Source organism: Fulmarus glacialis, unplaced genomic scaffold, assembly GCF_000690835.1.
Source record: "Fulmarus glacialis isolate BGI_N327 unplaced genomic scaffold, ASM69083v1 scaffold29570, whole genome shotgun sequence".
In the NCBI taxonomy this organism is placed as follows: Eukaryota; Metazoa; Chordata; class Aves; order Procellariiformes; family Procellariidae; genus Fulmarus; species Fulmarus glacialis.
The window spans coordinates 19,278-43,710 of record NW_009190079.1 but is presented as its reverse complement, the minus strand read 5'-3'; the positions used below and the strand labels follow the sequence as shown (position 1 = coordinate 43,710).

At 37.8% G+C, this 24,433-nt stretch overlaps 1 protein-coding gene across 1 annotated transcript; it reads left to right on the top strand.

Moving 5' to 3' along the window:
• Positions 1-901: 901 nt before the first annotated feature.
• On the top strand, positions 902-16,189 carry WBP4 (WW domain binding protein 4). The gene is made up of 10 exons (XM_009584492.1): positions 902-906; positions 2,570-2,642; positions 4,149-4,211; positions 4,304-4,427; positions 5,228-5,449; positions 6,335-6,390; positions 9,496-9,562; positions 11,572-11,732; positions 12,753-12,985; positions 15,444-16,189. Exons 1-10 carry the CDS (start codon positions 902-904, stop codon positions 15,649-15,651), a joined length of 1,212 nt encoding a protein of 403 aa, XP_009582787.1. The 3' UTR covers positions 15,652-16,189.
• Positions 16,190-24,433: the final 8,244 nt, after the last annotated feature.

The window sequence follows — 24,433 nt, the reverse complement described above, 5'->3', positions numbered from 1 at the left end:
AATGACTTTTTACAATAACTATGTTTCCCTTGATTTGTACACAATTATTCAAGTTTAAAAGACCTCTGTACCGCTTCAACAGCATCTGCTCTCAAGCCTGTATTTGGCAGATTAATAAAATAACCACATGTTTAAACATTGGCATCAATCTGAATTAACTTTCAGGCTTGTGACCAGAGCCTGTGAAGCACTTGCAGCATCTCACTGAAGTGGGGTCTCGCTTCGGTTTGCTGCTCCTTTCCAAACACTCCTCTTCAGTTTGCTCTCATTGCAGCAGTCGGTGCTTTGCAGGCTCCATTGTTGTTACAATGGCAGATGTTATTCAGTGGATATTTCAGCAGAGCTTGCTCTCTTTTTTGAGTGATATGAGCTCAAGTGGAAAATCTTTAAGAGAATTGCTCGGCATGTAACACTCCTCATGCTCATGAGTCACAGAATTGGGAGAATAATTTACACAATTAACTTCATTCATGAAATGCGGGATTTAAGGTTCCCAGGATATCAGGTCTTCTGCACAGAGTATCATTTACATTTATTTTATATGTAACAACAGAGAGCCAGCTCCAATTTTTATCAAAACCAATAGGAAATGAAGACAAAAGGCTTCTGTCATCAAGACCTGGATTTGTACTTAAGCTCCAGGTGTGCCCTCAGGTTCTCCAGAACGATTACTGTATGTGTGGCTACAGTGGTTTGCAACAGATGTGATGTCCAGTAGCATTTAGGAAAGAAATCGGTGGAAAATATAGCTGTGAAAATACAGCTCGTCACACTCCCGCTTTTGGTGGGTGCACCTGTACAGTCTTAATTTTAGCACTTACACTTGATTCTGTTGAAGACAAAGAGCCAGCCCCGTTAGGTTAAACCTGGAAATACGCAGATGTTCTTGCACCTCCGAAACATGCAGTAAGGCTCTTTTACAATTTATGTGTTTTCTGTCAGACTTCTTCCATTGCCTTAGGAAGGTTAACCCAGCTTTTAGCTGGAAATTTATCTTAGATGATGTCGAAGGATTTAGAGACAATTTAGGAGCTGTAGCTCAAATAGGAAAAAGGGCCTTGAGGTGTTTCTGAGCTCTGAATTTCTCCCTTCTGCTCAACTGGTTTTCCAGCCAGAGTGTTCGATTCCCCAAGCTCTGGCCCTAGTACTTTTTGATATATAAATCTCAAAAACCTTTTAATCAAATGTGTGACTAAGTAATCACCCAGTTTTAAAGTGCACCATTTAGGGATGAGCGTATTTCTGTTTCAATCGGGGGAGCCCAGCTGCTTCTTTTAGCTTTCCAAAAAATTGCTTGAAAACTGCACGTTGCTAACACAGGTTATAGGTTGATATATTTTTGCAGAGCATATCCTTTGTACTTACACTTTTAAATAATCATAGCCTCTTAGAAATTGTATTTTTACGTTAAGCACTGGTAGGAGAGCATATTTTGACATCTGCTTAAATTTTAAGAATTGAGTCGATCAGGTCTGTTTCTATTATGAAAGATCTGCTCGCACGTATCATAAGGTTTGAGGGTGCTATCATTATGCATGGAAGAAGTTTTGGTTTTATTGAATAAAAATGTCAGGAAGTATTTTCCTTGAACTCTGTATATGGATCTTCAGACGGAAGGCAAAGATTCTTTTTTTGGACTGATGTTTTTTAATGTTCTCAGTGTAATCTTGAATTGGTTTTGTTTTCACCCCTCATTCTTTTTCATTTTAACTTAAAAACATAGAAGTCTGTTGCTGAAATGTGTTCTGTTGAACCAAAGTATTGCATCTGTTGCTGCAAGCCAATGAGAAATGGAATTATTTCTGCACAAACCTCACCTGGCATTAGAAAGCGGTTTTTGGTGAAGAAACAGCCATTGGAGGGGTTGTTTGTTTTATTTTTAAATACTTCTATGTACTAATTTTTGAGCTCTGAAGAGTTTTCCCCAAGTTTCCTCACACATATGCAACTTACCTAAATTGCATGGTTCAGAAATACATTTTTACACTGAAACATCCAAACAATTTACTGCTGTGTCTGTGACCCCACAGGTCAGAATCTGTTCTAGGATTCCCTGCAGTAGCTCACGTTGTCCAGAACTGCAGCTTTGTGTTGCTGAGCTCACTGTGTACAGTATCCAAAGTAGACTTTGACATTAAATCTGAGGTTTTACACTTAGAAACATTTATTGTATGCATTTTTATGAAAAATAGTACAAGTTGCACTTTTCTGTCAGTTCTGTGTTTAATTAGGGTATCTAGAGCTGCTTGTTTATCTCTGGTTTGCTTTGTCTTGTATTTCTGGTTCTTACAGCATCACCTCTGTTGTAAAAATTTTGCAGTCTTCAGGGGTCAGATGGGCACAATCCCAATACTGAACTGTGCTTTATGGGACACAGTAGTCAATATAGCGACTCTAGCTTGCTCCCCATACTTTTTTGGGGGGGGGGGAACCACCACCAAACCCAAAAACTTTTAGCACTCGATCACCCAAAGAAGACTAAATTTAGTTTCTGAAGCTATATATATAAAAAAACCTATGGCTTTGATTACTGTTTCAGATTATACATCTTTTTTTTTTCTCTCCCCAGGGCCGATTACTGGAAATCTCAGCCAAAAAAATTCTGCGATTACTGCAAGTGCTGGATAGCAGACAACAGACCTGTACGATGGTCTACCATACTATATCAATGATTCTGAAATACTAGGAATTTGAATTACAGGCTTTTACACCACTTTCGATACTAATCTCTTGATGCATGAAATGTGCTTTAAAAGTGCCTTTGTAATAATTGTAATATTTAAAATACATCACATGAGAGCCAGATACTGCATACAAGATGGTGTGTGCTGTTCTACTTGGCAATACAGATAAGAACTGAAATACCTGACCCTGCTTTTTCTTCAGCTTCTGTAACTTAACATTTGATCTGTCTTGAAACTTTGTCCACGCCTGTTCCTAGCCTTCGTATGCAAGTGGAAAGCAAAACCTGGCATACATGCTGTTTGTATCTGGTAGGCCCGGTACAGCCAGTGCTCTAAGCATTTAAAGCAGGTTTCTTTCATTTCGCACAGCCCACAGAAGCGTTACTGGGTTACAGAAAGGTGTTTCTGACTTGCAGATGCCTTTTGCAGACTACTAGACCCATTGCTTTCTCACTTAGAAATAAGTTTTGCATTCCTGACTGGATGCCAGGGGTACTCCTGGAGCTGAGCTTCATCTGGGTTACACTGTCATTCTGCAGTTCAGAATGACAAGTGTGAGCTAATTGGTTTAGGTTTCTTCTTGTAGTCGGTAAAAAGAAATACACGTTAAAGGGGGGGATTTGTGTAACTTCTAGTCTGTCTTTAAATGAGATGAATCATCCCCTGGATGTGCATCCTCTGCACATTGGTTTGCGCAAAGAAATTGTAGGGTTATGAGGTCAGGCTTAGGCATCTGACATTTGAACACATAAATGAGCTCAGATATTTTTTGTGAGAACCACATGAGGACTTCCATTGTCGTACCTGTAGAGCTTCTGAACTGTTTCCAGTTCGTATTGGCTTCAGTCTTTCTGGCAGCTTTTTGGCTTGCAGACTGTTCTGTTGACCTTAGTTACCCAACTCTCCCACCTTGCCTTTTCCTCTCTCTCTCTCAGATTTGTGGACCTGCAGACTAGTTTAAATTGATGGGATATTTGTGGAGCATAGCATAATCTAATTAAGTACCATAGCTAATATTTGGAACTCTAAATAAGCCATATGGTTTTTAAAAGTTCAGTTTGCATGAAAACAGAGAGGGTAAAAAAAAAAAATCAAGGGATGATACTTGGAAGGATAGCATGGAGAGGGCGCCCAGATTCCCTGTTACTTGTCTCTAATCTGTGTGCTGAACAGTATTATTTGAAAACTTTTAAATCTTACAAATACAGACTGTGAAATTTTATGATACCATTCTGGAGTGTTACTGAGTGTTATGATTTTTCATAATTTCTATGTTGAGTGTTTCTCAGCATTCCTGAATTCCTATAGCCATTTTACAGCTATAGTGTTTGCTGTGTTTTCAGAACAGGTTACATTTAAGCTTGTTCAACTAAGTTTAGTCTAACTAAATTTTAACTAACTAAAATGAACTAAATTAAAATTGTATAATACGTATTATTTTTCTTGTTTTTTCTCACTTTTAAGAGCATTGAGTTTCATGAAAGAGGAAAGAATCATAAAGAAAATGTGGCAAAAAGAATTAGTGAGGTAACTCAAATATCTTATTTTCACGAATAGTTAATCTCTTTCATTATCACACTTGTTTAATTTATTCTCTTGGGTTTTTTGTTTTGTTTTAGATTAAAAAGAAAAGCTTGGAAAAAGCAAAAGAAGAAGAAAACATGTCAAAAGAATTTGCAGCAATGGAGGAGGCTGCAATGAAAGCATATCAAGAGGATTTGAAAAGGCTTGGAATTAAGCCAGGTAGTTCATATAGCTGCCAAAGGATTAAAAACAGAATTGAAAGAATATTGAATAGGAATGTTTTTTCTTAAATTAGGTTTTAGGAACATGAGAGGAGGCCTGCAGGACTGTGTTTGCTCATTTAAAAAAGAAAAAAAAAAAAAAGGAATCTGGAAATTGCCAGTAGTAGAAGTTGGTTTTAGCTACGGTGTCCTCTGGTCCATGGAACAATCCGATTTGGAGTAGAAAAATTAAACAATGTGATAACAAAAAATAGGCTGTAGTTGGTGCTTTGAATGAGCAGTGCCGCCTCCCTTAGTTAATTTTATGTTTCATTTTTGCCAGTTGGAGACAAAAGTTCCTACTGAGTAGGAGAGGTTGCGTTCCCACTGGTGTCAAACAGTGGAGATGAGAAGCTCCTACTCAGCTTGCAGTTCAGCAAGTACCTTTGTTCTGTCCATGTGAAGACGTATTATCCTTTAAAAAAAGTTTGTAGTTTCAAGCTCCTGTAGAAGCTATCTTTTTCATAACTCTTTTAGTTTCTTTTTTATTGTTGTTTAGTTAGAGCTCATTGGGCCTTAGTGTTTTTCTCTTTATGTTACTCATCTTTTGATATTTGGACTTTCTTATGACACTATAGTATTGCTACAATGCAAGATTCTTTGACTATAATCTTTTACGTTTACCTGCTACGAGTGTAATACTAATGAGTGAAAGTACTCATAAGAACAAAATTTCCTATTTGCTGTTGCTCAAGAGGGACTAATATTTAAGCTCAGATTATTACTCTTTTTTTGAAAGAGAGTATTATTTTCTTTAAGATGATGTAGGTCCCAGTTCGACACAGAGTAAAACACAGAGTAACACAGTGGAAACTAAAGGAAAAAAAGAAAAGAAAGAGAAGAAGGAGAAGAAAGAAAAGAAGGAAAAGAAAAAAAAGACACCTCAGGACACCTCAAAGCCACCAAAAATTGAAATGAAGGAGTGGGTGCAAGGATTTTCTCCTGAAGGCTATACATATTACTACAACACAAGAACAGGAGGTAAAAATTAGTGAGAAGCCAATGCAAATATAGTTCTTGGATATAAATGAGAAAAGACTACCTGCTTTTCTTTACTCTTCTGCTCTCTCAGTAGTAAGCTGATGATTAAAATGTGAACAACTAGATGGTGTTTTGATATTTAACGTTCAAGGCTTAGGCATCCAGAACTTCACATGGGTTTTGCTGTTTGTTAATAATGGGAGAATGCAGTAATTCCACAGTTTCTGGAAATGTTTAGCCTTTCAGAAGTTAAGTGTACAAAAGTTAGCTGTGTTCTTCCTAGACAAGCTTTCTCATCAGGAATGTGAAATAAATTGATTGTGCCCAAGTAAATGAGAGCGGTTATGGATTGCCGTGTGATTGTTTCTTTCCACATTTACAGGATTTATCTAACGGACTGACTTCTGTTGAGGAGCTATGTGTTATGATCTACTTTAGAGCATAAAAGCAACCCTCTTTTATGATTAATGAGACTGTTACAAACTGTTTATTATAAATTTAAGGATTGACATTAGTATTTACTGTAGTCTTTCCTCATACAAGATAACTTCCAAAAGGTAAAAATCTTGTGTGTTTAGTTTCCTGGCCTATGCTACCATTTAAAAAACACACAGCTTTTTTGTATCAAAATTCCAGTACCTGTGTATCAGCCATAGTCTGGAAGGTGGTTAGTCCCGGTAAAGCCAACTGTAATTATGATACTTCGGTTTATTGTTCCTACCACAATTTGATCAAGGATGATTTATATTCCAATGAGGTGTATCTATATTACTTGTTTGTATATGTGCACACATCAGTGTCATACCCTTTAGATCTGTTTTTTCTAAATATTACTAAACATAAACAGGATTGAATGATGGGTGAAATATGTTTTTGTTTTTTAAGAATCACAGTGGGAGAAACCTAAAGGATTCCAAGGCAACTCTCAAAACTCACAAACGGTAATCAAATACTGTTATTCATACTTTTCTTTGTCCTTGTAAACACTTATCAGAAATAAGCTAAGCAATTTGCAAGTCTCCTGATTGCAGAAGATAAATTGTTTGCTCTTAGTAAACTTAGGAAAACATAATTTGAATATATAGAATAGTTTATGATATACTTGATGAAAAGTGAAATTTTGCTATACAAATCTTTTTTGTCTAATTTGTTTATCAAGGGAAAAGAGGTGATAGTGGTGGTTGTGTTTTTACAGAATATGCTTTTTGATGCTTCAGCCCATAAAATTGAAAGTGTTTGGGAAATTCTGGATAAATCCTGTTCAACCTTTTGTGAATTAAATGTAATTTAAAAAATTAAAACTTTTAAAACATTTTAAAACATTTAAAATAGTTAAGACTCCTTTATCTTAGGAAACATTAAGATTGCATTGTCCGATAGTAAAAAAAAAAAAAAGAGTGCCTATTTTTTGTGTTTGCTTTAGGATACGGTTATGTGATAATTTGTCTTTTTCATGGTTTTCTTACGGTCATGGAACCTATATGCAAGCAACCTTTTAGAATATTACTTTATTTTCCTTATTTAAGGCACCGAAAAACTTGCAGAATAGTCCAAAGACAGAAAGATTTATTATTATTATTAATGGGCTTTCCCCTGATACTTAACACTCCAGATTTTTGTACTTCACAACATTAAAAATAGGATTTTCACAACACCCCATGACGTGATGCTATGTTTCCCCATTTTCAAGATAGGTGTCACAGGTACACTATGATTTAAAGTCAGTGTTGTTTGCTAATGTTGGATTTTATGTTAGATCAAAAAAGCCTGGCTTTTTCAGAGTGCTTGACATTCTGTAGCTCTGTATTGTCACATCTTAGAAGGTAACCTATGCTTGGTACTGGGTTACTTACAGTCAGAGGAGAAAATGGTTATAATTGTGTATATTTTTAGGCAAATGAATCAATTCATAAAATGTTCATGAAGTTTTGTCTGTAATCCATCTCTTGTTAAGGCAGTGTTTTATCTCAAAAATGCAGGCTTTTTCCATCCAGTGTTCATTCCCAAGAGACTGCCCATCACATGCTACTCTGGCTTTCTGATTCCAAGTTTTGCACAACTTCAACTTTATCTTTTCGGTCAAGGAGTAGCTTTGCAATATTTATAAGCCAGTCTTACTGTAGCCTTCCACTGAAAGAGGTGGTCCTGTGACTAATCTTGTATAGTCCTTGGTGCGTATTTGCCCTGCCAGCGAACGAGTTCAGGGAGTGAAGACATCAGAGTTTAGGTTAGTGCTTTGTAGGCTTATGCCCTTGCATCTGCTCTTTGGGTAATCAGAAAAATGCCAGTGCGGAGGAGAGAAGGAGCTCCCTTCTTGGCAACAATTTGAAGTTAGCTCATCTCAGCTATATCATAAACACACACCTTCAGCCTCGGATATCTCTCTAATGCCACATGGCCGTATTTTGCCATTCCTCCCTCACCCTGCTTGGTGACTTTGTGGTGTCTTGAGTTATTTTCGCCATTGCTAAAAACAAGCATTCGATTGCTCCCTTATTTAGTCTAAGCTAAAGATATTGGGAACATTCCAGATCTCTAACAAGGACTCGTACTGCCCAGAAATTAAAGAGCGTGCTTGCAATAAGTAGTGCAAGTGAGATTCAAAGGCCCTCCTTGATTCAGAGCACGCTAGCTTGCTGCTCAGACTTCGTAAGAGGTGTAGAAAAGAGTAATGAAAAGGCGTGTTGAAGACTACCTACAACTTCAGTTAGACTGACATCATGCATGTTAGCATTTATGTAGTAGAATACTTGGCGTGCCTAATGTCAAATATCTGCTGAAAACCTCGTAAGAACCAGGTCTAAAATGTTCAGGATCTAACTCAAACAAAAAGGATAGGTTGTACTTACGACTAGTCTTTTGTCCTCTTTCTACTTACATAAAATAAAATTTCCTTCCGCTTCTTTTGTTGAAACTAGCACACTGAAACTTCTGAGAGCAAAACCTTGAGGAAACTTGCTCGCTGAAGGCTTTCTTGCTTTTTGCCTGCTCTGAACCTACTGATACAATTTTTCTGTTTCATATATAGCTTTCTACAGAGCAGGTGTGAGAACTTCAACTCCTGATTTTGTTGTGTTTTAAAAAAAAACCAAAGTTTTAATAGAGTATTAAGCAAATGCATAGGTATTTGTGTACAAAAGCCTATCTAGGGGTGTGTGTGTATATGTGTACGCATAGAGACATTTATTAATGCAAAAATCATGAATGGTGAAGCTGCATAGAAGTTCTGCCCAGTACAGGGGAATGCGCAGTATTAGTACTTAAGGAGCAGTGAAGTAGCATATGTGTAAGTGTTGATTAAATCAGGTTCATAAGGAAGATGTTAAGTCACGTGTAAAGACTGATTATCTAGCTGTGGCTGATTCTGCAAAACATCTTTATTTTAATTACACATCCACAAAGACATACCAGCAACTTCTGCTGCATGTCATATGTATTTATTAATTAGCAGGGAAAAACAGTGCTTTGTTGAAATGGGTGCTTTCCTAAATAAGTTATTCCTGCAAAGTTTGCTTCTTCAGTATTTTTGGTGAAGATCTATTTTGGAATAAATTTTAGAAATTTTGGGTTTGTTTGCTTATGTTTAATTTGTGATAGTATTTATTGGTAATGTTTTTCTATAGCCCTCACAAAACCCTGAGTCTTCCAGAGAAATTTTTTCTTGGTCTCTACTTAAGACAATGACAAAACCAGGAAATGTCAACTTCATTGTTCTACTACTTAGAAAATAAAAAACATGTAAAATAATGGCCTTCATGGCTTTTATCATAATTTGAACTGTATGGCAACCTTTACCATACTGCCTTATACTAATTATCCACTGTTTGAAAAAATTGTCTATGTGCATTTGCGGTACTTTTAAGTTAAGCAATTCAATCTCATTTGAGTCAAAGGGAATACTTTCTAACAAATTTAGGGGTTCAAGCTTTAAAACAGTAAAATTATGATGAACAAAAAATACTCAAGGGTTGAATAGTCTTATACGTGATACTTTGGCTGATCCTTAAAACTCTCTTTTTTAATTAGCTCTTGTACCTTTTTCTCAGGCAGCGAAGTGGGTAGAAGGTGTCACTGAAGATGGTCATACCTATTACTATAACACAGAAACAGGAGGTAAGGAGAGCTTATTTTCCAGTTAAGCTCTGTTTCAGAAGAGAGAGTTTTCAGAGCAGCATTTTATTTTGCAGATAACTGCATTTTAAGGCCATTACTAAGTTTTGTATTTTTTAAGCTGTTACCTTGTTGCTTAAGTCAATGTTGGCTTTATAGCTGTATTGTCAGTGTGTATGCATTTGTGCTTCATACATTTTTTTAGACATTCAACTTAGAAGTCTAAAATACAGGTTTTTCTTTTCTATGTATATAATGAAATTATAGTTTGGAAACCAGAAACGGGCAGGATTTTGTTGTGACAGCTATGTAGGACTGAATAAGAATCTCCTAAACTTTTCCTCTTGCTGACATAGTGTTTATAAGAGAGTCCAGAATCTTACCTCCTACTTCTTTTCCCTGGTTTTTTCCCTACCCGGGGAACTTTGTGGTAACTCCCCCAGAGCAGGCATCTGTTTTCTAAGTCTGTTTGAATCATTTTAAGGTCAACAGTGACTCTGGAGAGCAAGTGATTTTATGCTGGCTATGAGTTTTCCTTCTGCTGTTGGGTATGAAGTGGCGTTCCTGACGATGCCAAGAATAGGAAAAAAAAAAAAACCCAAAATCTTTCAGTTTTTCAGCATGCGGCTCCCCTGCTCAAATGATTTGCGATTTTTTTCTTTTGAAAGGGAAATGAGATGCTGGTTATTTTTAAACATTGCCTTCTAAGTTCAGATACATTTTATGCCTTTGGTTGTATTGTTTTTTAACGTTCTTCATGGACACCTGACATTCATGAAGAATATCTTTGTAATCATTGTATTTGATAAAATTTTGGCTTGTGAGATTTTAAAGCGATCCCTTACTTTTATATAGCTGCAAGTATCTTGGAAATGCTTGAAAATTACTTGTCAGTTCTGTTAATGCTAATCCCATCCTCTGAAGACAAGACAAATTGTTAACCGAGGGGACTGATCATAGTGTCTCATCTGAAGCATGTAACTTAAGAGGCCGGTATCTCTAGGCTTAGCTCCTGCTACGAGTCATACTTTGGGAGGCTGCACCTTATCTCCACTGGCTATATGTGACACCTAGGAAAGTGAACTTTCTCAGTTACTGGTCTAAAGCTACATGACAGCAGTACCCTTAAGAGACTGTTTTGTTCATTCAGAGCCACTCATTGCCAGTTTCTTACACCTTTACTTCTTCAAGATACATCTAGAAGCATACCTGTTAAATGTTGTTTTCAGTTAGGGATTTCTTTGGAAATAGATAAAATAATTGGAAAAATAGTAGTTTTATCCCATTTGAAAGCTTAAATAAAATTATAGATTGAAAGTTGGTGTACTTTTGCCTTATTGTTACTAAAAGCAGTTTTAAGACCATTGAGTCAACTTTTATTTAAATAGTTCCTCTCAATATATTTGCTCATTGAAAATGAGGTCATATCCTGTAGATACATACTTTCATGTCTTTTCAGAATGATGTTTATATTTAATTGTTGACTTAACAAGATCTCTTTAATTAGAGATCTAATCTTACCAAGCCAAGCGGCACATGGAAAGGGGTTTATCTGCCCAGAGAGCTGAGGCTCGCAGTTAGTGTTCTTTACCGTATCCTCTCTTTGTAATCAACGGATAATTCAAATCAAATAGGCACCTCTAGAGGGCAATTTTTCTGTCCTGTGTTAGGATGAGAGGGACCAAGTCTTGTGGGCTGCAGTTCGCCGTGCGTGATATCCTTCTTAAGCACTAATTACAACAAGCTTTATCAACAGTGAACTCAGCTGTCATGACAGTATCTCTGCTGAGAAGTGAAATGTTACCTTTCTGATTATGTTTATTAAAACAAACATACTGAACAAAGGCAAAAGCCTTGTGCTAAATTATTTGCTGTATTTTTGCATGAGGCAGCACTGCTTCTGAAAAGTAACGTTAAAGCAGTAACAGATCAGAATTAGAAACATAAATAATGTGGTTATTCAAATATCTTGTAGAAACATAAATAATGTGGTATTCAAATATCCTGAACAGTATCCACATGGGAGAAACCAGATGGTTTTGTTTCATCTTCAAATGAAAAGAGTCAACGTGACAAGCATTCTGAAGAGCTTGCAGAAACAGATTCCAAAGCATCTGAATCAGACTCGGAAGATAGTGAGAATGAAGCACGGAGTTCAGAAACAAATTTCAAGGTAAGTTCTCTCTTTGGATTTATTTTACATATAGTATTAATTTTCTAACATATAAGACGATTTATCTTTTATCTCTTGTGATAGGCTGTACTCATTGTAATGAGGTTAAACCATATGACTGAAAGTAGAAGTTTGCACTTGTTTGAATAGTAAAATGAATCTTTATTCAATTATTTGGCCCATTAGTGGCACTGTTGCAGAATAAAAAGCATGATCAGCCCACCAGAAGTAGATTGAATTCTGCAAGAAATGTGATGTTCTCTGAGAAAGATCACTGTCATCTCTCTGAAATAATCCACAAAATTATCTGGATTTCAGTGTGAGGATATGACTTCATTGGTAAATGTGACTGCTGAGAGACCTTCAGGGAATGCCTTTGAAAATTACATGGCTGTAGTTTCCTTATTAATTGAGAAGAACATTCGCAGCACATAGTACAAAACCTGTATCAATTATATGGTTTTGTCTTCAGATTTAAAACTTAAGATAAAGGGTGTGATTATGGCTCTGGTTGGGTCAGATGGTTTTTCTGAAACTGGTAGTTCAGAATAGGCAGAGACAGTTTAAATACAAAATGTATTCACAGACAGGTGTTATTTCTAAAATATATATTTTTGTATCACTGTGCATCATTATAAACTACTACTAGGTATGAGCTGAAAAGTGTCTGTATCTGCACGCACAGAAAGCTCTATGTGAATTTTTTCTTTTTTTTAAAACATGCTAAGCTTTTTTTTAAGTAAGTTTGTATTGGCTGCTCCTTGCTAACTTCAGCCTTGATAGATGGGATTTTCCAACTTTAACTTTTTATAACATTTAACCTTTGTTTTCAACTCTGTATGTGATGAAAGCTCAAGGAGAGAAATGTGAAGATTTTATTACAGTATGAGTTTATTGTTTCAAGTTACTCTTGGTTGAAAAGTATGAATAGTAGATAATAGTAAATAAAAGATGTAAAATAAAGCTACATTGTGTTTTTATTTAGGCATTTTTGCTTAAGGTGGGTTTTTTCCTCTTTAGAGGAAAGGAGATAATGTTGAAGGATCAGAGGAAGGGAAAAAATCTCCCAAAGCTAAAAAGTTAAGTCCGTATGGGAAATGGCGAGAAGTTAAGCCAGAAGAAACTGTTGATAAAGAGGAGAGTACGTCAGCTTCCCAAGAAACCTCCAGTGATGCACCTAACAAGACCAACCCTTATGGAAAATGGAAAGCAATTAAGGAAAAAGAAGAAGAAGAAGAAGAAGAACAACCATGGTGAGGATCTTTTTACCATAGTTATTTTCATAATATTTGTTTCCAGAATACTTGATTTCAGAGCTGAAGCTTTTTCTGCTGACTTCTGGCAGAATTAGCACAGCAGTGATTGGAACCGTAGCCCAAATACAATTCTTTCTGCAGTGATTATTTTAAGTAATAGCTCTCTGTGGCAGATAGTGGTGGTGTTTTGGTTTTAGTGTAGAAGTTCACCATGAGTACAAAATAATTTAGTGATTTAAAGGATCATTATCATCCATCATTTTTCTCAGAGTCTGAGTATCAACTGTTTAAATGTAGTTACTCTAAGCTTATGTTCCTTAACATCGTCTCCTTCAACAATCTGGTTCAGCTGCCTGAGGAGCTTTTGTGACTGTTTTTGCAACTGCTTCCAGCCTTGGAACAGCACAGGCAGCTTTCTCAGGGCCTCTAGCTTCCAGGCTAAATTCTGTTTCTTGCTCATGAGTAATTAGTTGGGCTAACTCTGCCTGGGGTTCAAGATCTATCTTGATCTTCAAGGGCCAGCAGCAACCTGATCTTGATCATACTGGGTTAGCATTGCTTTGAATCCCTTCCCTGGGGGATCAATAGTTGCTGACATAATGAGTGTGCTTTTTTAGACTCCAAGCAATTTCTACCTAAGCCCGGTATGTTTGGCTGAGTTACTTCCACAAGCAGTGAATTATTTCTCACTTTGTGGTGTTGTACTGACTTCAACTGTTCACTTGAAGGACACAGCCTAAAAGACACTTCAAATTTTTTGTCTTATTTTCACCCAGTAAAAGACTTCTGGTTGAACCGTGTTTTCTTGTTCCCTAATTTCCCTCATTTTAAAACAAAGTTAAGCAAAGACAAAACAAAATCCACTACAACCTCTTCTACCTTCACTATGGGTAAATCCTGGAGGCTCTCATAATGTGGTGGGAGACGCTTTCTGTAATGATTTAAATAAGGAGATGAAAGACAAAACATGTGTAATCTAGTTATGCCAATTTTAAATCTGGAAGCTGTCTCTCTCTCCCATGTCCAACAGATGTACTGCAGATGTTTTCATGACATGCATCTGATGAGGAGGGGTTTTTTTGTTTCGTTTTACTGCATAATGCCCGAGATGGCTCATTTTCTTGTGAAGCATGCTGTCTTTTATGGCCAGTTTCTTGTTATGGGGCCCTCTAGGAGTCTGGAAAAATTAGGTTTGGGAGAATGAAATCAGTCTTTTCCTCATACTCACCCCATTCTCCAGCATTTTAGTTCTAAATTATTCAGCAGATACAGTTTTGACACTGTTGGAACTAAATTAAGCACTGATACACTTCCTTGGAGATGTCACTTGTTCAGTTCACGTAACGCCTCCTGAATCGGACCAGCTAGCCGCTCCTTGACTCCAGAGCTGATAAATTCTTTCAGGTTTTTGGAAAGCATGGTCCAATAAAAAGTGCTTTCAGCTGTTGAACCTTATATATCACAAGCTTGATATATACACACATGTAAATGAGACAAATGCAGTTGTTCATTATTTACTTCAAATTGAGACTAGGCAGAGTGCCAGCCACTTTCAGGAAGTTTACATTTTAGGGATACTGCAACAGTCGCATTTTCTTGACTTGCAGTCATTCTCATGGCTCTTTTTTTGGTGCTTCAGCTGATCCATGCCTTCCTTGAAGCATAGGACCTGAAACTAGTATAGGTATAAGTACACGAGCTGACATCAGACTAACACTCAGTAGGACTGAAAGATTTCTTGTATGGATTGGCGAGGAATACAATGTGTATCTCTTTGCAGTAGTGTTGTGCTGGTGTGATTCCTGATGGACTTGTGATTTAGATCCTTTTCTGCGAACTGTTCAGTTGTTCTCCGTCGAATGTTTGCGCCGCAGGTTATTCTTGTAGAACACAGTGTTTTGCTGTTGACCTCCTAAAACTGATCGGTCATTTTTAGACGATATCTTTGATTTGTTCAGATCGGTATTAGCTGTGATCCTGTCCTCCAGAGCTGCTTCTCCCAACTTGGGGTCACTGGCTGATTTCGTAAGCCTGTTCTCTGTTCTGTCATGCAGACCCTCAAGGATGGACACCTGCGGAAAACTACTCAATAGCATTTTGGCAGTGAACCATTGCTAATTACTCACTGACTACTGCCTTTCAACAGTCTTAGATTTACACACATGCAGCCCTGTTGTCCTTTACAGGACTATTTACATGATGAGTGCTTGGGCCATAGTATAAGCTCTGTAGAGAATGAAGTCTTAGTTTTTTACTTTTCATACCAGTGCACACAGAAGAAACAAAGAACATGGTTTTTTTTTCTTGATCCCTGTCATGGTGATGATCTTGGCTGGAAGACTGCATCTAGCTCAAAGCTGCTTTGACAATTAAATATGGATGTTACTGTCTGCAGTACACCATGTTGTTTTCTCCATGTAGATTAATCCTTTTATGTTTTCCTCTCTTCTCCCAGTGAAAAAGTGGACCTGGAGCTTCCTAGTACAGAGAGTGACAGTCTACCACCTCCAGTGCTAGAGGTTCCAGAAGATGCGACAGTGATATTTAAAGAGAAGACAGTCACCTCCCTTGGAGACCTGACAGAAGGGGTGCCAACATTCAAAAAGAGGAAATTTGAAAATGGAAAATCTAGAAACTTAAGACAAAGACTAAGTGATCAGTAATACTTAACAAATCATTTTAGATTCTGTTTAAGCTAGAGTGAATCAAAAGTTTAATATTTTAAACAGGCTTTTATAAAGAAAATGTTGGATAGAACTTAAGGATTTATAGGTATTAAAACATGTGAGTTGTAATATTTTTTTATTTTATTTTGATGTGATTGATTTTGGAATGGAGATTTGTGTTATATTACTTATGCAATATTGTAAATACATTTATTTTTTATTTTAACCATGCCATCTAAGTTCAATTTGCTCTACGTATGCTGTTTTAAATACATTGTGTAAGGTTTTTTACTCCTTTTCTAAGTATGGGAGAATGTAGTAATCCTTAATCTGGCAAAAATTATGCAGACCTTTTATTTTTACAGAGGAACTGGATCAATGGCATGTACTAGAGAGTAAAATCATCCCCCAAGATTGTTTGTGTGGAGTAGTTTCCCAGCTAATGAGTAAAAATATTGTGCTTCCTAACCTTTGGCTAATCACTTGCAAAAGAGTAGGTGGTGAGAGTGCCAACATTTCAAATAGATCTTTTGAAAGCTGTTTTTAGAGGAATTAGTCACATCAGTGCCACTCATTTCAAATAACGTTCTGCAAGAAATTATTTGTGTACGTGCATGATAAATGTACTAAACCTCTGCAGAAGATTTAAACCTGTTGAATCTTAACTTTTAATAACAGCACCAGAGCCACCCCTGTTGGAGTAGATAGTTCTGTGGTGTCTTCCTGTTGTGTTTTGCTTTATTATTGTCTCTACTTGAATTTTTCTTTCTTTTTACACATTGAGTTTTCTTTTTTTGGTCTTGTTTTTTTCCCTGTAAAAAAAAAATTGCCCGATATTTTAATGAAAAAAATATTCCGAAGACCTGGCCCTGCTACAGCATACACCACCCTTTTTGAGGCTGATGGGTGTTGTCTGTTGATAAAAGGAGTGCATTGAATAGTTGCAGTTTTCGCAAAACTAACAGAGGGGCTAAGTGTATGAAGCTTCATTGTTCTCAGTACCATAGGAGAGGAAGACAAAAGACGGATAAGTAGAGCTGATGGCTGTACTGTCCAAGATGGCTTGGACATTTTCTTAGGGATTGTAGATTTGGTTTCTTCACATGGTGGGATTGGTCTGCATTTAGCATCATAAGATTCACTGGCTGCGTAAGAATACAGCTACGCTTACTGCTTCTCTAGGTATCAAACAGTGGACCATAAGGGTTCAAATCGTGAATCCATTAAAAAATATGTCTCTATTTCTAAAGCTCACAGTTTTGTTCAAGTGAGTCTCAGTCAAAAACAGAGGGTGTAGTTAAGACAGTTGTCAGAGTCCAGCTACAGCAAAATAGAGTTGGTAACTGCTGAGCTTGAACTTCATTGAGAAAACGACTGTTAATTTGTCAGATCAGTGGAGAAAGGAGTACAAGACAGGAAATCTGGTTTGTGATGTATTACAAAGGAAGCTGAAGTCCTTTTTTCTATTCTGTGACATTTTCTTTGTGTGTAGAAGAGAATTAAGTATTGTATTTCATCCCATGTGTTTCTTTGCCTTCATCAGGATTGTTGTGTTTCTTTGCCTTCATCAGGATTGTTGTATTTCTTCCGATGGTTGTTTTGAGAAATTTTAAAGTTTCCTGTAATATCTAGCCCTGGATTGTCATTTAGAGATGCAAGATGTGTGCTGGATGCTCTCACAGTCATAGATGCAGGAATGTACAACATGTGCTCTGCATGAAAGACCTCCCATGCAAGGCTAGAACAGAAATGTCCTTTCTACCGAGGAGAGGTTGTCAGGTTTCTTAAAAAGCAGATTTTTCAGGGTTTGTTCTTACTCTTATTTGAACATTACTTCAGCAGCTAGGATGCTCTATCTTGAAGCCTCCGAGTGTTTGCGACCAGTTTACACTCATTTCCTCCCAACTCACACAAGTATTGCCCTTCAGCTAAGTAGCTTTTCTTCCTCTTGAATCCATCGCATCTTTTCTGAATCACATAAAGCGTCCTTGTGTGCCAGGACCTTCAGTGCTCCACCAGCACTTCTCTTCATCCATTCCAGCCTGAGTTTGCCTAGGCTCTATGTTCAGGGAAGATTCAGGCCACACGTGATGTCACTAACACTTCCTTAGCATATTGGAAATAACTTTTGATACGTCCCTAAACCACATTTGCCTTTCACATGACTGCATCATGCTGTCTGCCGTGGGTGCCCTGTGATTTACCAGTACAACTAGCTCTTTCTGCTCCTTTGCCATTGCCAACTGCTGAGTTAACAGCTGATCATGCTTTCCTTTCAAGCACAATTTTTTTTTCTTACAAATTTGTTTTGTGTTGCTGTACTCATGCTGTTTCTGTTACTCCAAGCCTAAAGTATATTCATTATTTTATGATCTCTGTAAAATTATTTTATTGTTTATTAGTACAGTTTTATACAGTAGTATAGTTTTTCTTGTAGGTCCACTTTTAATATCCTCTGAGGAGGATATCTTTCCTCTTCTAGTGAGCTCATCTTTCCTTAAAAATGTTCTGTCACATTGAAGTGGTCATAGGCAGTGATTTAAGATACCGGTAACTAAATTGCTCAAGCAGATGTTTAAAAACGTCTGAAAATAAAAGTGTTCAAAACTTGTTTCTTTGAGGAGCTGCTGTTAGTTGTAATATGAACCAAAGATCTATGTCAAGTACTGTGTTTAACAGACAAACCAAAATAAGTATTTACATCATGAAAAAAGATTAAATGTTTTCTTTGTTCACTGCTAGTAAAGTTGCTTTAAATACCATACGCTTGCTTTTGCTGATGTGACTTCTAAAGCCTGCATTTCACAAGGAAATGCAGCGCTTCGCTCCCCACTACCTCTGAAAGTCAGTTTGAGGAGAGACCAGTTTATTCTTTGTCCTTAAAGAAAATTACAGTAAGGGCCAGTTGAATCAAATTTGATATATCCAAAGCCACTGTTTAATTTTGCACCATGCTGTCATTAGATTTCCTTATTGTGTATCTAAACCAAATATTTTCTGTTCTATACAAAAATACTGTCTTGTGTGAGATTTAAGGCAGACGCTGCTTCTCCAGTACATCTGTTCTGCACAGATCTCTCTCCCTTCTGTGCTATCTCCCTGCAAAATCATCTGCTTTTGGCATTTGCCGTAGGAGTCCTTTAGGTATTACCACAGTTACGCTCCTCATCTGCTAATCCTTCCTTGGGCTGCACTGGCTTTTGACAAAGGAATGTTCCTTTTACTGTTTCAGAAGAGCAGTGTTTTCAGAAGAGGAGTGTTTTGTTTTCTGAGTAATCCATGTTCTATCATGCAGCATGTTCTTATCTCCTTGCCTGCTTTTATTGGAAGCTACTTGAGTGAGGACTATGTCCTTGGTTCTGTAGGCTGTCATGGACATCATTAGCAATATGCGAAGGAGAGTTGGAGAGAAAGGCAGAGTCATTGCCATTTCTGATGATTTCTTCTGTGTGATTTTGAGCAAGTCAATTCACTGCTCTGTATTTTTGTTTCCTTGCCTCATCTTTCACCTGTCTCGTCTGTTTAGAAAGAGCTTCACAGTACAGGATGCTATCTTTGGGGTGCGTGTTTTTACAGTAGGGCCTGCCTGAAGTTGGTGATGCTTTTAGAAGCAAACATATTGCATATACTAAGAAAGAAAATGATTTTGTTGGGCATTTGTTATGCCAGGAGCTGTGCAGAGACCTGCTGAATTTAACCCAGGTTATAAAATAATCCTTGTTCCTATTTAGGCTAAGCCAAATTTTAACCCTTCACCTGGGAATTTGTAGATTGAAATCCAGACTTTCCCAATAGGGTAAAGTTTGTTTTTTGTTTGACCCTCGTAGACAAAATCTGTGCTGCAGCATCATCCAATCCCAATACTCAGATTTAGAAGGTGGGAGGGTTGGTCATGGCATGGATCCGAGTTAAGTTCACTAACCTGTGCATGTATAAAAACATTTCTCCTTCCCCCCCCCCAAGGATGTTATTTCAGTGCATATTTTGGCATCTCAGAAAGGGAGTAAAAAACTATTTCATGCTGCTTGGTTTCCTTGATTTGCTTTTTGAGTTGTGCCTCCCCTTTTTAGTACTTTCCTTATTATTGGTGTCTTCCTCAAACCGTCTTCCTCCAGCATTCCTATATATGCAAACCTACATATCACCGCTGTGCCGCATTTCTAGCGTCCACCTTCACCTTATCACCTGCTCTACCGAGATCTTCGGAAAGCTTCATGTTGTCTTATGTAGGCCACCATGTCTCCAGATCCCAGCTTATGCTGAGCACTTCTGCTGCCTGTTTGTGTCATGCCCTGAAGAAGTAAAACCTTACCTATTTTCAAACACCACGCAAGTTATTTCAAGACCGACTACATGTGCTCTTTTTAATTTTCTTGGTAATTTGTTTTCCTGAGCCAGATTTCATTCCATTCCTCCTACGGGGTTTGCAGCCCTTAAATCCTTTCGTTTGTTGGTACAAAAGCTGTCTGTATGCCTTCTGCTATCTGCTGCGGCAACCCTTTGGTTCCATTTTGTCAGCCATATCTCTTCAGTCTCTCTTGTATCTACCTCTTAAGTCCTCTTACCTTCTACCTGCTAAATAATTTAACTTAGAGATCATGTTAACTGTTTGTGTGATTAACAAATCTAGCTTTGTGAAATGTTTCGGGATATAGCTTGAATAAAAGTTTCTGTACAAAGCAAAAAGTGTTGCAAATAATAAGCTGAAAAAGGCTAAATTTGCCCAAGAGGATTCCCAAAGAATGTCAGCAAATGCAGATTTGATTTTACTTGTAAAAGCAGAAATAGCATACGTTAAAAACCAGCAGACAGCATTATATAGACCACGGGCTGAAGACGGTGGATTTTAATGGCTTGCTTAACTGAAGATATAGTGAAGAACAGTGGGGTGATTGAAAAGTGCGTGTTTTAGTCCGTAAGCATTGTCTGCAAACTTAAACAGCTGGTTTCTCTTTAACAGCTTCTCAGTTGCAATTACAAAATATCACAAGCTCTTGAAGTGCAGTTTATATGAAAATACTGAATAAAGCTTCCATTTGAACAATCTATATATTACCGTTGTTCATCTATTCAAGGGTTTTAGGATTTATGGGTGCATGTTTTGTTAAAAATGGGGCCCAGGGTAAATATAAACCAAAATAGGTATGTAAATGTGGAAATGCCTTTTAAAAGAAATACTTCTATTTTGTGGTCACACCAGTGTAGTGTCTGGGTGCCTTCCAGTAGCGCATTAAGCAGTTACTGGAAATTGTTTTATTCTGTGCATCAGTTATGAGTAACAAATGACCCAGGTTAAAATTGTTAATTTTAAAATTCTTAACAGAGTTCAGGTAAAGTTTGTTGTAGTTACTATCTAGTGACATTCAGAACATAGCTGAATATATAAACTTTCTGATGGTAACAGATTGTGATTCAGTAGTCTTCATATTTGCTGATCTCAAGAATGATGAGGAATGCCCTGAGAGTTAAAGATACACACTTTTAAAAGGTGGGGAATCCATGTAAATTATTTCAAAACATTACTTTTACTGAAAAAAATCTTTTTGTCAGTGTGACCTTTTGACAACTTTTTTCACACAAAGTGAAAAAACTATTCAGCTCTACAAAGCAGCTAGAAAAAAATAAGGTATGATCTGGGCAAATAGTTCTGCCAGACTAGGAAACACATTTCATTGCTGACAGCGTTTGGTTATTTCTTTCAGCTAAATGAGAACAAGCAGCTTGCTATTTCAAGTGAATAAATTCATTTGCAGTTCCACGATTTCCAAGACATTCCCCTGTGCATTCTGTTGATGATCAAATGAAAGTAATCAAGGTAAGGTGCCAGGGCTGTTCTTCTTACGCAGAGGGTAAGCATCCATCTTTCCACTGTCATAAAAAGGGTTACTTCCAGGCTCAGTCTGGCTTCCTTCTTCGCTGGGTGAGGCGCTGCCACTCGAGACCTCAGCAGGGAAATGAAAGACATCCAGGAACTACGTTTTGTGTCGATCACCGGGAGCTGACGAGAGATGAAGTTGGTGCCTTGCACCAGCTGCAACTTCACATCCCTGCGTAAGGTCTCAGTTAGGCACACTGATGATCATGAGGGGAAGTGGGCAGGTGGTAATTCTGTTCCGTTTGTTTTAACGCTGACAATGAAACACGAAGCTGCAGGAGAAGGCTGTTCCTGCCAGGTGAGCCTGCTCCTGCTCTGCTCTGCTCTCCCACGACCGCTTGTGCTGTCCCCAGGGGCTGTTCGCTGCCTTCCAAGGAGCCACTTTCTTTTCCTTTTCCTCCCTGTGCTTTGTTACAGTAATTTTTCTTGCTAGTGGTTTCACTGCTGAAAACCAGGGTTGCTTGTAGGAACTGAAAAGCCCAAGTTCGGAGTATTTCATCCTGAAAATGCCTCAGAGGTGGCATCGTTACACCCCGCATCCCTCCCGTGAGGACAAGTGCCAGCACACAGCCAAAACCCATCACACAGCCAAAACCCATCACAATCTCTCAGCTCTTACATCCCATAGCCAGACTGGGTTGGAAGAACTTAGCATGAAATACAGCTTCAAACAGTTTGTAAATTAGGAGAAAACAGCTTTAAGTAATGTTTTGTCAATGAGGAGAAGCAAATGTATCTGGTTTTAGTAAAACAGCGCTGCAGGCAAAGACCTCCAGTAGAAGGTCTGCTCTGCATCCAATTCTCTATCATAACTGAGCACAGCCCTATCTTGCTTTCATATACTGGTATGAGTAGTTGCAGGATAAGCTTAATAAGACAAAGATCCTTCAAAATGCCCTGGAACAGGCTGGGAGAAGGGATTTAGCTGCTAAATTTCAATGCCTGCATTGGGGACATCTAAAATCAAGGTGCGCTGCCTTCTGCTTTCTCCTTTCTCATCACTCTGCACAAAACCATCAACAACAAAGAAGGGCTACAGAAAATTAATTAACTTCATTGCAAATATGCGTAAGGTCCTGCAGTCAAAACATGACCATCTTTCTTCCAGTAACGTAAGTGAGGCTCATTTTTTAAAAATGTTTCAATAGTTTTTCATAGTAAAGAACTTCATAGGCATTAACTAAGCCTAGAATTACAAGCTGGTTATTTAAAAGGCGTACTTGGTAAGAAGTTTCTAAGATTGTTCAAGATACAGCATTAATAAAATAAATTGGTTTGCATCACGAAAGTGAGCATGGTAATTGGGTAAGCACATTAACTGGATACTCTCCTATTACAGCTGATCACGTTCGTTATTGCCAGACTGCCAGCACTGCACAAATAGAAGCTGAGCTGTGTATCTTCCTGGAGGTCTTTTTTTTCTGAAGTGCTTACTGCAAGTAGTCCAAGTGGGCAAATAACCCTAAGTCACACGGTAATATGTTTCCTGATTGACTTACAGAGATATAAATTAAAAAAAAAACAACACACACACACCCCCCAAAAACCCCCCAGAAAACCCAAAAGCTTTCGTAATTGAAGTGTTGGAAGCAAGTCAAAAATTGTCAGGCAAAGCTTGCTGATAAGAATGTGGAAACACACAAAAGAACTGAAAAATAATTCCAGAATTGAGAAACTGAGTATAGTTTTCCTGCTTTCTTCCTGGTACAAATTCTGTCTTTCTTAATATAGCTGAATAAAGTTAAAACTGTTGTTTGTTACATATACAGTAGTAAAAACTACACCATTTAGAAGAACTCGGTATTGAAATAATTCTTTTTCTTAAAATAACTGACATTTTCTCAGTCCTGTATCATTCATGATTACAAAATATATGTGCAAATATAAATCAACCACAAGGCATAATTTAAATCGTAACGATGAATTGATTCTTCACATGCAAAAGATTGTGCAGAGCAGCTTTATAGCATAACCTGAGAAGAGCAGGACAGAAAGAGAACACCGTGATCTAGCAAGTCAACCCAGTTCAGCAGAGCACTTGCATATTTTTGTGTAACGTTAAACATGTGAGTATTCCTGAATCGCTGCGTACAACTACTGACTGCCTACGCACGTGTGCCTGGCAGCATCCTGCACAACGTGCGCTTAGGTGAAAACATGAACGCAAGTCCTGTCAAAGCTGAGCGTGCTCTACAGATATCTGGATTGCCCTCAGAGACAGGCACACATTCCCAAAGGCATCAAGGCAGAAACTGAATTCCAGCGCTATCTGATTTGCTGAAATGCACCTACACTATGAACTCGTTTTCTCTGCCAAGAAGCAGGGAGCTGCCTGTTATCACTTCCAGAATCTCATCAACTTAATTTGAAACTAGAACATGTACTTTCGCACTCCACTGCAGCACGTGGTCCAGACCCACCCTAAGCTGACCCAAGAACGGCTGGAAGAAAGCTGACAGGCTTTTCTCTTAAGATTCTGGCTCCTTGCCCAAGATAACTCCCTTTGCTTTTGTATATTCACTCAGAAGAAATAAAGCATCATAATACAGAGTTATTTTTAAGGGACTACATTTAGGAAGCTCACCCAATCAATGGATAAAAATAAGTAGTATTCATGAGTCCAGATTCTAGATTATGTTTGGGGAGCTTAGGTTCTTTTACGTGGAGAGGAACATCGCCCACCCCCAAAACAAAATTTGCACTATGTGGTATTTCTTCTGCTCCATCACCATGATTCTGTATCTTTCCAGCCGCAATATGGTCAAGAGAAGGACCAGCTTAACAAAGCCATGCTGCCAAGACAGAAGGTATGTGCACACAGTAGTCCAAGCGTGTTCTTTTCTGCTAGGGCTGCTAAATTCAACGCATTTGCACCAAAACATAAAAAAGAGTAGTATCACACAC